Source organism: Colossoma macropomum, unplaced genomic scaffold (assembly GCF_904425465.1).
Source record: "Colossoma macropomum unplaced genomic scaffold, Colossoma_macropomum, whole genome shotgun sequence".
NCBI lineage: Eukaryota > Metazoa > Chordata > Actinopteri > Characiformes > Serrasalmidae > Colossoma > Colossoma macropomum.
The window spans coordinates 25,589,669-25,604,010 of record NW_023494784.1 but is presented as its reverse complement, the minus strand read 5'-3'; the positions used below and the strand labels follow the sequence as shown (position 1 = coordinate 25,604,010).

At 38.7% G+C, this 14,342-nt stretch overlaps 1 protein-coding gene across 11 annotated transcripts in view; it reads left to right on the top strand.

The window, feature by feature from the left end:
- The window catches only part of lmo7a (LIM domain 7a), a 47,050-nt gene extending 34,541 nt beyond the window's left edge, over nt 1-12,509 (top strand). For 4 of the 11 annotated variants that reach the window (XM_036565608.1, XM_036565575.1, XM_036565567.1 and 1 more), the window contains 16 exons: nt 611-772; nt 2,505-2,680; nt 2,810-2,873; nt 3,195-3,251; nt 4,732-4,757; nt 5,080-5,187; nt 5,591-5,683; nt 5,786-6,267; nt 6,640-6,693; nt 8,356-8,411; nt 8,597-8,755; nt 9,011-9,188; nt 9,475-9,714; nt 10,835-10,943; nt 11,592-11,694; nt 11,805-12,509. In XM_036565608.1, coding sequence (XP_036421501.1) covers nt 611-772; nt 2,505-2,680; nt 2,810-2,873; nt 3,195-3,251; nt 4,732-4,757; nt 5,080-5,187; nt 5,591-5,683; nt 5,786-6,267; nt 6,640-6,693; nt 8,356-8,411; nt 8,597-8,755; nt 9,011-9,188; nt 9,475-9,714; nt 10,835-10,943; nt 11,592-11,694; nt 11,805-11,827 — 2,090 coding nt within the window. In that variant the 3' untranslated portion in view covers nt 11,828-12,509. The remainder of the gene's footprint in view (nt 1-610; nt 773-2,504; nt 2,681-2,809; nt 2,874-3,194; nt 3,252-4,731; nt 4,758-5,079; nt 5,188-5,590; nt 5,684-5,785; nt 6,268-6,639; nt 6,694-8,355; nt 8,412-8,596; nt 8,756-9,010; nt 9,189-9,474; nt 9,715-10,834; nt 10,944-11,591; nt 11,695-11,804) is intronic. The other 7 variants (XM_036565637.1, XM_036565617.1, XM_036565603.1 and 4 more) reach the window with 6 other exon arrangements.
- The last annotated feature ends 1,833 nt before the right edge of the window (nt 12,510-14,342 follow it).

Sequence of the window (14,342 nt, the reverse complement as noted above, 5' to 3'; positions counted from 1 at the left end):
TAATGCAAATGTTAATAGAAAATGTCTCTGCAGCCTTTTCTAAAGCTATATAGGGCAGAATTTTTCTAGGTCAAATGAGATGAGCTGCTCATCTAGTATAACATTGTGTGCTGGGCAGCAAGAGAATAAAAGCTAAAGGATAGCGTATAATGCATACACAAATGACTTGCTGCTATAAAACTATACAGAGTAAATAGTGTTTAAGCAAAGGATGTGCTGTTACTGTATGGATTCAGAATTGTGTATTGTACATTTATGATATCTATTTGGACATGCTGGTAGATACTTGTTAAAGAGAATGAAATCATTTGACAAAATAGTCCTTTCTCATGGTTCTGCAATGCTTTGACCTGGATTTTTAGTAATTGAGTGGAATAGCCTTGGAAATGATTGATTCAAAGCAACAAATCTCATGTTCAAAGAAAATTACTGATACATACTTAACATGTGCTCCTGCTGCTCCTCAACAGGAAGCCTCATTCCAGTTGGTGGTGCAACATGCTGAAATCTAGGCAAAATACTTAACAAAACACAAACAGTGCTTAATGAACAGGTAGATGACGCATTTTTAATGATCCAACACTTTCTGTATGTTTCTATGAACGTGTAGGCAGTCCAGCACAGCTGTGCCACCTGCAGGTGGGGGATGAGATCTTAGCAGTAAATGGACACAAGGTGGCAGACATGAGCTATGAGCAATGGAAGAGCAGTATGGATCAGGCCCTACAGCAGGGCAGCCTACTAATGGACATCCGCAGACACGGCAAGAACAGTAAGCTCACACACACACCCACACCATAAGACACTCTATAATTGGGCCTCCATCAGCCGTCTCAGTCTTTGACCTCATCTTAAGATATGTTATCCAGCTATGGCAGTGTTTACAAAGTGCAGAGGTGAGCCACACTTTCATTGGTTGGGAAGAATGGTAGAGTTCCTCTCTTACCTAGCAATGCAAGCAAATAACACCCAATCTGAGGGACTGCAATAGACCACTGAAGTTGTGTGTCATTCTTTATTGGGCATCATGACTTTATTAACAGCTGAGTCTAGGCAGATTTTCATAACTCAGCCAGCCCTGATTAGTCAAGAGTTGACAGCTCTCCAAATTTTCTTGCTACGGTCAAATATAATTAATATTGTACTCTTTATTTTTGTCAGTTGTCCTTCTCTTCGTGTTGGTTTTTGAAATCAAGATTATTGTGTAGAATTTACTCTTTGAATCGACTCCATCGATTCCTGTCACTTAAAACCGCAATCAAAGTTGATGCCAAAATTTTGAGAATCGAACAAACCTCAAAAGTTTATACACTCAAAAGTTTGGAATCATTGTCATGATTGCCGTCATTTGTAATTTTATTGACATATACAGGGTTATCATGTATAGTTTAAATGCTATACGGCAGAAATTATTTTGAGATGATTCATTGGGGTAACATCTTTCAAAAATTATTAAATGATAAATTATATATTGTAATTATCTGTTTATAGTAATTGTAGTGACTACAGCTCTGTTCATAATTCTGGACACATCTTTCTTCTTTTTTCACAGCTTCCTACTAATTAGTTGAAGTCCGTAAAGTGTGATGTAGCAACATAATAGAAAAATTTTGTACATTTATTAGCAGTGTTTTTGTTTACTGAAAGCTTTGATTCCAAACTGTTGAAATGTGGTTATAAAAATTTGAATAGATATGGGACAAATGAGCTGGCCAGAAAACTAGCAAAAATGTTTTAATATAGTGCAAGTGGTCATCATATACTCAGTTGTTTAGGCAAAGTTTTTATCAATAAAATTCTAGTAAGCATTTGGCCATGTAACAGATTTAAAGAGCACTACAGTCAAGAGAAGACAAGTTGAGAAACCACAGTCCAATAAACTGATTTCACACCAGTTTTCAGTTCCCTAAGCCATGTTTCACTCTGGGTGGGTAACTTTAGGTTAGTCTATATACAAGATTATTAGCTGACACAGAAGAATATCTGTCTCCTGTCTCATTGTCTGTGTGTATATGTGCTCAACTGTCTGTCAGACTTTCAGTTTCTCACTTTTACTGTCCTGTTGTCTGCCTCTCTCAGGCTATATGTGTCTTGTTCGGTGTGTGGTCTGCATATTCTGTGTGAACAGTGCAGTTTTAACCCAGCTTGTGAAGGTTCATGGTGCCCTTTAGCAATATTTTTTATGGCGTTTTCCAACAAGCTTATACCATTTGCTATCCTGTAGTTTTGATTGACATTATTATTAATACTTTTGCAATTATACCTATCCCTTCATGAACTGCATTATTGGGAGGTATAAGCTTGTTGGTAAAACTGGTGTGTGGAGCTCTGTAGGCTGCATGGCAGGGGAAGGTGGTCTGTCTGTCAACCCCACTATCTGGTAGTGTTAACCTGGTAGCTAAGGCCTTTTCCGTCAGACGCCTCTGTGTAACTGTGTGTCCGTTATTGTAGTCGCTAATTCTGTGTTTTTAAAATGGATGATTCTGACCATGCGCCATTATCAGACTGGGGCAGAGACCTACCTTCCCTTCCATTTAAAAGCCATAAGACGATCAATCTGACCAGTGCGGATCCTCTAGGTTCCCCCGAGACATACCCCAACTCCAAACTGAGCTTCACCTCCCACCCGGCCGTGGACACTGCCGTGAAAACTCTGAATGTCAGCTCCCAAAATGCCAGTGTAAGCATATAGTGTGAAATAAATATGAATTTTAATTCCTTTACTATCAATACAAGTCAATGGTCAATGGATTTCTGAAGCTGTCATTTTATATCAGTAAACAGTTGACTTACCGGTTCTCATTTGCAGAATCTGGCTCCCAATGGCATAAATGGTGGGATCCGTGAGGAGCCGGTGACTCTGAGGAACAAAGGTAAAGCACATTTCTCACAGATTTACTCAGTTTATGACTGGCCTACACTAATACAAGTGGAAAATCCAAAGCTTTTCTTGAGTGTTTTGTTTGTTGTATAGAATGCTGTTTCAATATAATGTGTGATTTGTATTGTTGGGCATTTTTGAGAGGTTTAAAATTTATGTTGTAAAAATGTTTGCATTTGCTAACCTGTATCACATTCTTTACTTGCAATGTTTTTGAAATGTAAATTAATGAATCTGTCTTTTCAGATGAGCTGAATCTTATTCCTTTTTCTCGTTTTCTGTCCTCCTCTGATCTGTTTTATCTCTCGTATAGAATCAGAACCCATTTCATTGAAAAACTTAAAAAGGAGGTCAGAGTTTTTTGAACAAGGTAAAAGAGCAGCCCAAAGCTGGCTGTGTGGTTTTTGGTGCTGGGCACTGCTAGGCCTTCATCCTGTCGTCGTCTTCTTCCTCTTTGCAGCTGAAGCCTTCATAACCCATGTGCTCTTCCCTCAGGCTCAGCAGGGAACACAGTCAATGCTCTGGTCTATCTCTGTGGTAAACAGAGTTCAGTGTGAAGTGTTCACCTCCACGTCAACATACTGACATGCTGTCTGTAAAAGCCCCAGAGCACATGAATAAGAAAGAGAGAGAGAGAGTACACACTCTATATGTTTCAGAGCAACAAACAAACTGCTAACATGATTTGATATACATTTTTCAGAGGCGCTGCAGTTTCAGTTCAGAGCCACAAAGAAACCGTTGACATGAGTTACACTTTTTTCAGAGGCTCACAAGTTTCTGGTGTGGTCAGAAATGTGCTTTAAAACTACGGTACGGGCTCCACAAGACTGCATGTCAAGTCCCATACTGACATATCAACACCCAAAGACCGTCTAAGACTCCACATCAGAGGAATATTAGATTCTGCTGCAGTCTTTCTGGAGATCAGTGCTATGGCAGTGTCAGAGATCCTCCTCATCTATAAATGATGTAGTAGATATATTGAGAAAATGGTTAGCATTCAGCATTCACTCTTGGCCTACATCTGTTATTCCTCAGAATATCATCCCCTCTTTTTCCAAAAATCAGATCAGCCAACAAGGAAAATATTCAGTAATCTGTAGTGTGGTCTGTGTTGGTATGGTGTTCAGGTTATGCACAGTGCTTCTCTGCCCTTTTGCATGCTGCTGTGCTGCTGTGCATGGATCTGGCATCCTGACCTTCTAATGGCCAGTGTTTCTGCATGTGGCATGTGACTGTTTATCATCGGGAAATGTGGGCTTTTTTGTTTGTTTGTTTTTGTTTGTTTTTTTTTTTTGTTGTTTTTTGGGGAGTGTTAGCTTTTGCCAACTCATTGCATGCGACTGTGACTGAATAGTTTTTAGTAGTTTATATATGATCATATAATAATTACATTATGTATTATTAGGGGTGTAACAATATGAATCATTGCATAGTAGCATATTGTAAAGGATTCTTTTTGCCAGTGTGTTAGCTACTAGCTATTGGCTCAGGGCTAACATATTCGCTCATGGCTCGTGCACTAGATCGGACCACTATAAAGCACAAATTTGATGAGTACCTCACTCTGCCATTCTAAAGTCTTGAAAGTTATTTTATCATGTTGAATGAAAATGGAAACTTGTTTTTCCGGCACCCCTTATTTTACTGGACTGAAAAATTTACTGTGTGAATTGTTACACCCCTATCATATAATATAATCTGTAGATGTAAAGGAATTACATGATGTTTTTACATATTTCCATGATGTTCAGTGGAATTCAAATTTGATGAAATAATCTATTTAGTGTTATAATGCAAAATTTTCTGTTTTGAAAAAATCCCTCTAATTTTTCTTTCTTTTCTAGGGGGATCTGAAACTACAATATCAGATGTAAGCAAAGTTGACTGCTCATAATATTTTTACAAGCCATACCCTATTTTTAATGACTGTACATGCAGTTGAAAGCATGTCTTTGGAATAGTGTGAGAAAATAATGAGTGTAATGAGACTTTGTTTTATTGGGCAATTTTAGATTTAAGTTATTTCAGATTTTTATTTTACATCCTACAGTATTTTTCAAATGTAAACTCATGAACTTGATATTCATAATGGAGACTCCACATTACAGTAATGACTTTAGCTGGTAGTTATCTGGTGTAAGCTGCATACATTTACAGGCTGAATGACCAAAATCTTTCTCTGTGTTCTCTAGTTGCCTGTTCCTCCTCTCTCTGCATCCTCCAACCGTTGGTCCTGGGACCCTGAGGAAGAGCGCAGGAGGCAGGAGAAGTGGCAAAAAGAGCAGGAGCGCTTGCTGCAGGTAACCTAGCGTTCACCAACCATTTTGATGCCCTAAATTGCTCTCATTTTATCTGTGTTTGTGAAGAGATAAACATTCTGTTGAACAGATGGCCGAGCTTACGGCGTTCCTGAAGCTTATGTAACATCTTCTCATTATTAGTAGGATATACTTTATTGTGCACCGAACACAAGCTTAGTAATTAAAGGGCGTTCACTGCACCTAAAAGTAGCTAAATCCACTGATTATAAGGGGTATCTTCACAGTTTATGTGAAATTACACGATTAAGGAAAATATAGTATTTATTTTTAGATTTATTTGCATCCCACTTTGTTTGACTACTACAGTTAATTATAAATGTAATTAAAAGTGACATCTAATTACAGTAATAATGAGGGGTCTGAAATTTGAAATTTTCTACAGGAGAAGTATCGTCGGGATCAGGAGAAACTGGAGGAGGAGTTTAGAAAAGCCCAGCAAGAGGCTCTGAAAGAGGGCACAAAACAGTATGAAGAGGTGAGAATGTCACCTTACTTTGACAATCATTTATTTGAGAATAAACTGTTATAACAGGATTAGTACTAACTTAATGTTCTTCTTTGTGATGCCACTCAACAGGAGATGAGGAGCCTAGAGCTGGAGCGGCTCAGTATCAACACCTACTCTCCTCTATCTCCTCTCAGCCAGGCCAGTCCTTCATTAGAGGAGCAGGAGGCCTCCAGACTGGCCCTCCAAGAGGAGGAAAGAAGGCAGAGAGAGGAGAACCAGCGTCTAGAGGAGCAGAGGAGAAGAAAAGAGGAACAGGAGCGCTTGGAGGAGGAAAAGAGAAGAAGGGCAGAACAGGAGCGCTTAGAGGAGGAAAAAAGAAGAAGGGTAGAACAAGAGCGCTTTGAGGAGGAGAGAAGAAGAAGGGAGGAACAGGAGCGCCTAGAGGAGGAGAGAAGAAGAAGGGAGGAACGGGAACGCCTAGAGGAGGAGAGAAGAATAAGGGAACAGCAGAAACGACTAGAGGAGGAGAAGAAGAAGAGGGAGGAGCAGGAGCGTCAGCGTAAGGAGGAGGAGCGGAGGCGCCAGGAGGCCCAGGAGAGGCTTCAGGAAAAGTAAGCAGCAGGTTCCTTACAGTTTGCTGAACCGTGTAAAACGTAGGTTTGAGGTTTGCATTGAGGCTTTGCATGTTTGCTGCACTTGCACTGTAGACATACTCATATATACTCATACTTCATGTGTATAATAATTGAAGATAATATGCCACTGCACTGCAATACTGTAGCACTGGCAGTATTGCAATGTAGAATTTTCACCATTGCTGCCTGGTTTTGCACTAAATGATAAACTGATCAAACTAACACTGTCCATTGTGTCATAACTCATGCATTAATAACCAGACCACTCACGTGTGTTGTTTTGTGCCCATCTGTTTGTGAATGCTTAAACCTGTGCTTCTATGTACCGCTTCTGCTGTTTGATCACAGTGATGTGGACTATGGCAATACCACTATTTTTCCTGAGCTATCCTACTCAGACAGGTAAAATAATCATTCATTTAATATGTACATGATGCATTTGGCCTGTTTTAACACAACTAATAAATGATTTAAATGCAGTGCTCTTAAAAATACAAGACTATATGCAGCACTCTTACAGGGGGATACCTCCAATTTTTCAACATTTTTGCATACATAAAATCATTAAGAGTTAAACAAAGTAATTCGGAGTGGTTTGATGTCAATTACGCCATTCTAGATAAACTTACAGAGTCAGAATTGCTCACAGTGGAATTGATAGAAACCACACGCTTAATGCCTCTACAAGCTACCTCATGGAAAATGATTACGTGAAATTATAACAGATCTACTGCGTGATGACTAAGACATTGCTTCACGACAGTTTTGAGAACCTTTGGAATTTTTCAAAATACATTAAACACAGAGGTACATGCAGGCCATTGTAAGGCAAAATGGTACCCAAAGAAAACATTTTTCAGATTTACCACAATTTTATCATTATCAACATAATATATAGAACTCAAAAGCAAAAGATGAGTAAGTTCACTGGTCGGTTTGGATAGCAAGTTTAATGGCTATATTTACGTTGTAGTAGAGATGGACCGATCAGTGTTTTTGGGGCTAATACAGACTACTGATTGCCATACGAGGGCAGGGCTGGATGCCACATTTAAAGGCGTAGTAAGCGAGTCTGGAGGACAAATAACGAATATATCCCTCCCTTCAGTGCTCCTTCAGAAACTCCACCCCCCAAATTCATTGGCATACATTGCCAAGGCAAACAACACTTTTTTTTTTGTTTGTTTGTTTTTTCTTTTTCATGACCATAAATCCCTTCACAAACATTGTACAAACAAATGCCATGATATAACGTTAGAGTGAACAACAACACAGCAAGTAATGTCACTAACGTTAGTTGGGTTGTGGGTTAGCAAACTGTCGTTACAATTGATGCTGCGAAGCTAACCAATTGCTATTACAAACATTAGCAAATGCATCAAAACAATACTGACTTATTGGTTCTGTAAAACAGCAAAAATAAGTTCATGTTGCTCACCTGTCGAGCAGAAACAGAGCAGACCTCTTCATCCCTTTTAATGCCTTTCAACTCTTAATGGAGCTGTGTCAGTGGTTTTTTGCCAGCTTCTTGTTAGAATTTTCCCATTCCACCTTAAATGATGCAGCAGTTACATTCTCGCACCTCAGGCTAGCGTAACCATTGAAATAACCATAGTCTGTGCAACTGACGCAGCTAACGGGACAAAACAGTCATCCTGTTTCACGGATGGATTTTTAAATATGTGATAAAAAAAACAATTGACATACAATCGCTTTTGTAGTTCCGTGTCTTATTTTTATTTTCATTCCCTGCCAAATCTGTGGGTCATGAAGCTAGTGCAGTGTAAGCTAAGATTAGGGAAATAAATCCTCAAAGCTTTGACAACAAACCATGTTAATTACAGCTCTACACATTCACACACATGACTTTACATGTTAATGATTGAATTATGCCGAAATTTTGAAAAAACTGTGGAATTCCCCCTCAAGAATATTTACAGCCTAATTAGTCAATTTTTTGGAAATTAACATTTATTTATTTATTTATATATATATATATATATATATATATATATATATATATATATATATATATATATATATATATATATATTTATTTTAAAGGTTGAAGTCAAAATCTACGCCAGAGCTTGATGAAATGGGAAAAGCAGACACTAAAGGTTAGCATGTTTGTAGTTCTTCTTTATTCATTGCCCATTTGACCTGATAAGGATCTGCTGAAGCTGCTGTGTTTGAGAGGTCATGCTGAAAGTTTACACAGCCTGGTTTAATGAAGCTTATTTACAGAACAGGCTGCTTTTATCAGTTCAGAGCCTTGTTGGAGTTTAAGTTCGATTGTATGCAGGTGTGTATAAAAAGCACAGGGGCTTGGCTGACTGGTTCTTGGAGGAAGAATTAAGAAGAAAGAAAGATCCTCATATCCTGAGACAGCAGGCAGCATCTGAGCTGGAACTAGAGAGGAGAAGCATCCTTAATGCTATGAGATACAGAAACCCGGAAAGAGGTGGGCCGTGGCTCAAGACCATGCCAATCAAGATGCCCAGCCAATCACCTTGGACTGATTAACAAAAATCTATGATGATCAATCCAATCCAATACAAAGCCCAATTAAGCATGGGTCCTCACCGCTCAATCAGTGTGCACCAGAACTTGATTCAGGATAAATGTGATCACACGGTCCACTGTAGGTTGTAAACAAAGTGATGCTTAATGTGCGTTTTTGCTTTTATAAAATGTTTGCCTCCTTGAATATCTTTAGCTATAAGTGGTGGTCTGGGAGAGAAGAAAGAGTCATTATCTCAAGCTGAGTTGGAGAGGCAGCAGATCATTCAGGAGATGAAGAAGAAGACTCCATTACTGACAGACAGCAGCTGGATCCGCCAGCAAAGCCCAAACAGCAACACCAGTAAAGAACCTATCAGTCTGCCCATGAGGAGGTCAGTGCATATAATCATAGCTAACATAGAAGGTCCACTTGTGGCCAAAAATTGTTTAAAGATACAGAAGAATTAGTTAGTGACCAGTCCATCCATGACATTCTTTGAACCTTTCTCCATTTAATATTTATTTTGTAGTAAATTGATGCATTAACCATTTTAATAAAAGCTTTCATTAACCACAAATATGCTTACAGTGGCATATAACCTAAAATGCTTTAACTATAAAAGTAACTGTTGTTACTTGTGAGCTTTGACCGCTAATGCTACTACGCTGGCTTGACAGAGGTGAGTCTTTGGATAATCTTGATTCAGCCCGCCCCTCCTGGAGGTCGTCATGGACACCAGGCAGCACGTCCTCCATCCCAGATTATAGCCGGCCTTATTCCAGCTCCTCCTCCCACCGTCCAGCCTCCGCCACACTGCCTGCATCCCAGTCCCTGAGCTCCCTCAGGCAGTCGTGGGCCACGTCCTCCACTCCTGCCCAGGTCCCTAACCGACAACCAGAGCCTCAGTCACGGAACAGGTACTTCCTCTAAGTGCCATTATGTGTCAAAAAAGCTCTAGTGATGCGAGTCTACATACACTGAGTTTGCAGTTTATCAGGTACACTTATCAGTACCAGTGCAACATACGGAAACATGCCACTTCCATGTTGGTGTCACTGCTGTGCTGAGAATGGTCCACCATTCAAAAAATATCTGGTCAGCGGTGGTCCAAAGGTGGTACTTTTCCATTGATAAATTAGGTTGAAAGGTGCTGAACAATTATGTATAGTACGAAAAGGGCTACATTTGATATGCTTGAAAGATTTGAGGAAAATATCTAGTTGCAATTTTTTGGCATATTGCGATTTAAATTGTGATTATTTTCTAATCAAGCTCTGAGCCTGTTTTGGTGGTCTACATAGTATCAAACATTTACCACATCTAGCGACAGTATCTTGTTCTTGCATGAAAAGAAGCACTTGAAATGATGCATTCCCCCCATTTTCTAAGCAGATTGTACTTTTATTGTCACAGTGAGACCATGACAAAGAGTGCTTGGATGAAAAAGAGGCTTTATCTGATGGCCTCCAAAAAATTATGAGCAATTTTGCATGTGATGTAGCAAAACAAAAACTAAAACATTAGCTCTCACTGTAACTTCATTAAGCAGAAATAATTTTGTTCTTGATTTTCAATGCATTACTCCAAATATGTTAAACAATCGATATAACAACATTGTGTTTTCTCAAGCTGTTAGACTACTAGCAAATATAGCAAATGCTAGCTAATATAGCCAATGCCACTAGTATCTTTCTCACGCCTGCACAAAACTGTTAATAACATGTATTTTAAATTAATTGCAACTTTTGCGATTTGAAAAATCACACTTTTTAAAACTTATGTTTTCAGTTCAATCATGATTTGTCTTACACAGTAAGCAGTTGCAAACCCACATCTACGTGGTAGTTAACTGGATAAAATAGTGCAGGTACAAGGTGAGTGTACCTAATAAACTGTCTGAGGATTTGTAGTTTTGTAGTTGTCTTACACATTCCACCAGTCCCCAAGCTATGTATACTGTCTTCAAGGCCTCACCCCATTGAGTGATGTGGTAGTCTGTCTTGGTCTCTCAGGTCATTTTTACATTCTGTAATCTAGGTCAGTCAGTGGCAAGAAAATCTGTACTTTCTGTGAAATGCCCCTGGGCAAAGGAGCGGCCATGATCATCGAGTCCCTGGGGCTCTGTTATCATTTACCTTGCTTTAAGGTGAGAAATCCTCCTTTTCTGGGGGGTCAAGTCAACCTTGCTGCCCTGATGGCTAACCTGCCTTACTCTGCCCTTCTTGCTTTAATGCTTACCCTGCCAGCATCCTTTAACCGCAGAGGCACCTCCCTATTTTTAAATGTTCAGTGTTTAAATCATCTAGCACATGTCTTTGAATGTTTTGATTAACTGTTACAAACAGCCAGCACAAATTAACAGCCCTCATTTACTTTGGTGGAACGTCTCCGGCTTTGTCTCCATGGTTGCAACTCTATTGTGAGGATTCTGAGAGCATCTGTGCCAAACAATCTAGTCTCTGAATTTAGAACGTGCCCTGGTGCATTCAGTCACCAGTGCAATCATAGTAGCATGCCTGATTTAATGCTTAATCACTGCTGGGGCTTCCGTCATCACCCTTTTCATAGTGCCTTAGCATTTCACATGTTTCTATCCAATTTTGCCGGGTTGGGCTTTGACATGCTGGTGAATGGTTTCCCCGGAGATTAAAGTTTATCTTATTAGAGAGACAACTCACTGCAGCAGTGAGTCAGAGATCAAAGATCAAATCTCCATTCGTATGTAGGTGAGTATACGCTTATGTGTATGCATGACCCAGTCTCTTACTTTGTGTTCCTGTGCTTCATGTTTTAGTGTGTTGAGTGCAAGGCTGATCTTGGAGGCTCAGAAGCTGGAGCTGAAGTCAGAATACGAAACAAACAGCTCTACTGTAACTCCTGCTATATGCGAGTCAAAAGTAAGCCATAGTTCACTCGGGCACAAAATACATGATGCAGTGATTCATGATTTGAATTGAGAAAGTATGCAGGTGTTCTGAAGTAAAGAGATATGCTCTCCTCTCCGCAGACGGGCAGCCCACTGACATGTGACCTCACTGGGTTACAGCAGATTGAGGAGGAACCTACCCCATTGAAGTAACCACGAACACTGCAAGCATTGCCACACGTGCGAACGATAGGAAATTTTGTCGAGCTGGCCATCGAGATTACACAATCAGCTTTTTTTTCTTTTGTTTCACTTATGAAAGGGTGAGATTAATAAATGTGTGCGTTTCCATAAAAGTATTAGAGATTGCTTGTACAGACTATGAGGGACATACATTTACTTGGAACCTAGCAATGTATTTGAAAGAATTATTGCATGCCGTGTTCTTAACAAATGAAACGTGGATGATTTCTGGCTGGCTGAACGGATGTCACTCAAGTTTATAAAGAGTGGTAGAATCTGCTGTTTTGTCACTGCTTGTTGAGGCTATCTGGCTATCTTTATGAGTCTTTTGTTATATTTGGTGTGTTGTCAAAGATATCCTGTCCTTCTGTTCATTTTTGTGCCTTTCTGTTTATGATGGGGAAAGATAATTTAGAATAAACGCATTAAGAATATATTTTAAAGTGGCATGGTTTGTAGGTGAAGTTTTATTTGTTGATGGCATCCAGTTTGAGCATGTAAGGCATTTAAGCAAGATTTTCCACAGAGTAAAACAATCTCATACATACAGCAAAAAAGAAATTGTATTCTCTAATATTTGTAAATAAAGTTACCAAAACTGAATTTGTGTCTGAATTTCATTATTAGTTTCATTATTGGATTTTTGGTTTGGTACGAATATTAAATTAGACTGAATTCACTCTTCCTTCAGGGAAGCACTTGTTCCTACCTGTTTAGAAGCTAATGACAGAATTTTAACAAGCTCACAATCTAGGCTTCATGTATTTGAGGATTTTAATCCCTTACATAAGGGCAGTGGTCATGCACAGCTTTTGATTACCCTTGACTAACCTACTGCACAGTGATTTGATAAGGATTTGCATATTATCTACATATTTTTTTTTTATCTACATATTAAAAATACCATATATAATGCAGTGTATTTGTATATGAAGGCTTATAGACCACACATCGTAGTCCACTTTCAAATTTTTTTTTGTCTGATAAAAGTTGTTGGGAGTGGACTCTACACATACAAGAAATAGTAATGCTATATTCTGATTAATATCACCTTTATTAGAGAAATAAAAATGTGTTTTCCATTAACAGCTGTTATTCTTTTCAAAAACTCTTCATAACAGAAACTGTTATAAACTGCACTGGATGATGCAACAGCAGGGGGCACTGTTGGTCTAAATGGTCCAAATAGCTGCATGACCTGTTGCTTGGATATATTTAGATCTATATGCTGTGAACTGACTCAGGTTGGCTATATTATATATGTGGACCAGGCAGGTGTCTTCTAGCAGAAGAACATGTTTTTCCACTTTCTGGTCTATAGTTCTGAGGTGAGTACTCTTGCCTTTAAATCGTATTGTAATTATTAATCTGGGAGTTGTGAATGTCCCTAGCAATGGATATAGATGCTGTCTGAGAAGGACCTTGGAAAGTTTTATTGAATTTCAGCCTGTTATTAAACAGTTACTGACAATGTCTTTGTTAAATGAGGATTTCCCTTATATTCCCACCAGCCTCCTCCACCTGCAGTCTGAATTCACTCTAATTTTAGTCAGCATGACTAGTGCCACTTGAGTCTTGTTACCATGGTGTGCTTATTCTTTGTGAAAGTCTTGTGTGCTATGTTACATTTCTCAGGCCATAAATACAGGTATAAAGAACAATACATGATATAAAAAACAAGTGAGAGTGGCAATATTATCAGCTGTTTGGCAAAACATGAGCAACCCATATTATTTAGGTATAGGCCCAGCTCCTGACCTGATCCCTGCATTGGAACTATGTGATACCACCTACATATATGTATTGTTATAGTTATATAGGTATAAGTGTGTGTGTATCTGTGTGTGTGTGTGTATATATATTGTCGATTTTTAGTATTGTACATCCTTTCAATACTGTTCTTCACGTTGTGTAAAAATTTCATGATGATTGGACCAATAGAAATGCTACTTCTCCTGTGAAGTAACTATTTGGACAGCGACGATATAGTTCTAAGCAAAGCAAAAGTGTTGTCAATCAGCACGTCATTTAGTGCCACTAATTTTTGAAATTCTTGGTGTTTTTAGATGTCAATCCTAGAAAAAAGAGGCATATATTGCTGTTAAACTATATTGTTCAAGGAGAGTTCTCAAAGAGAAGACCTTGTGATCTAATTCAAATGACTTCAGTATTGAGTGCTTTCCTAATAAGATTCAAGTGAAAAAACAAACAAACAAACAAAAAGATAAGGTGTGTGTTCTTTGTATTACTTAATAAGTCCTTGCAAGGTAGAATGCATTTTCACAAAATAGCTTCTATGTATTTAATATGTTTGCTGGTTACATAAGCACACCTAAATGAATAGAGAGTACATAAAGATCTTGATGAATCCATTTTGTTACAATGCATAATGTATTGAGTCTTATTGAGATCTTCTAGTGTACCGTCCTGCAAATC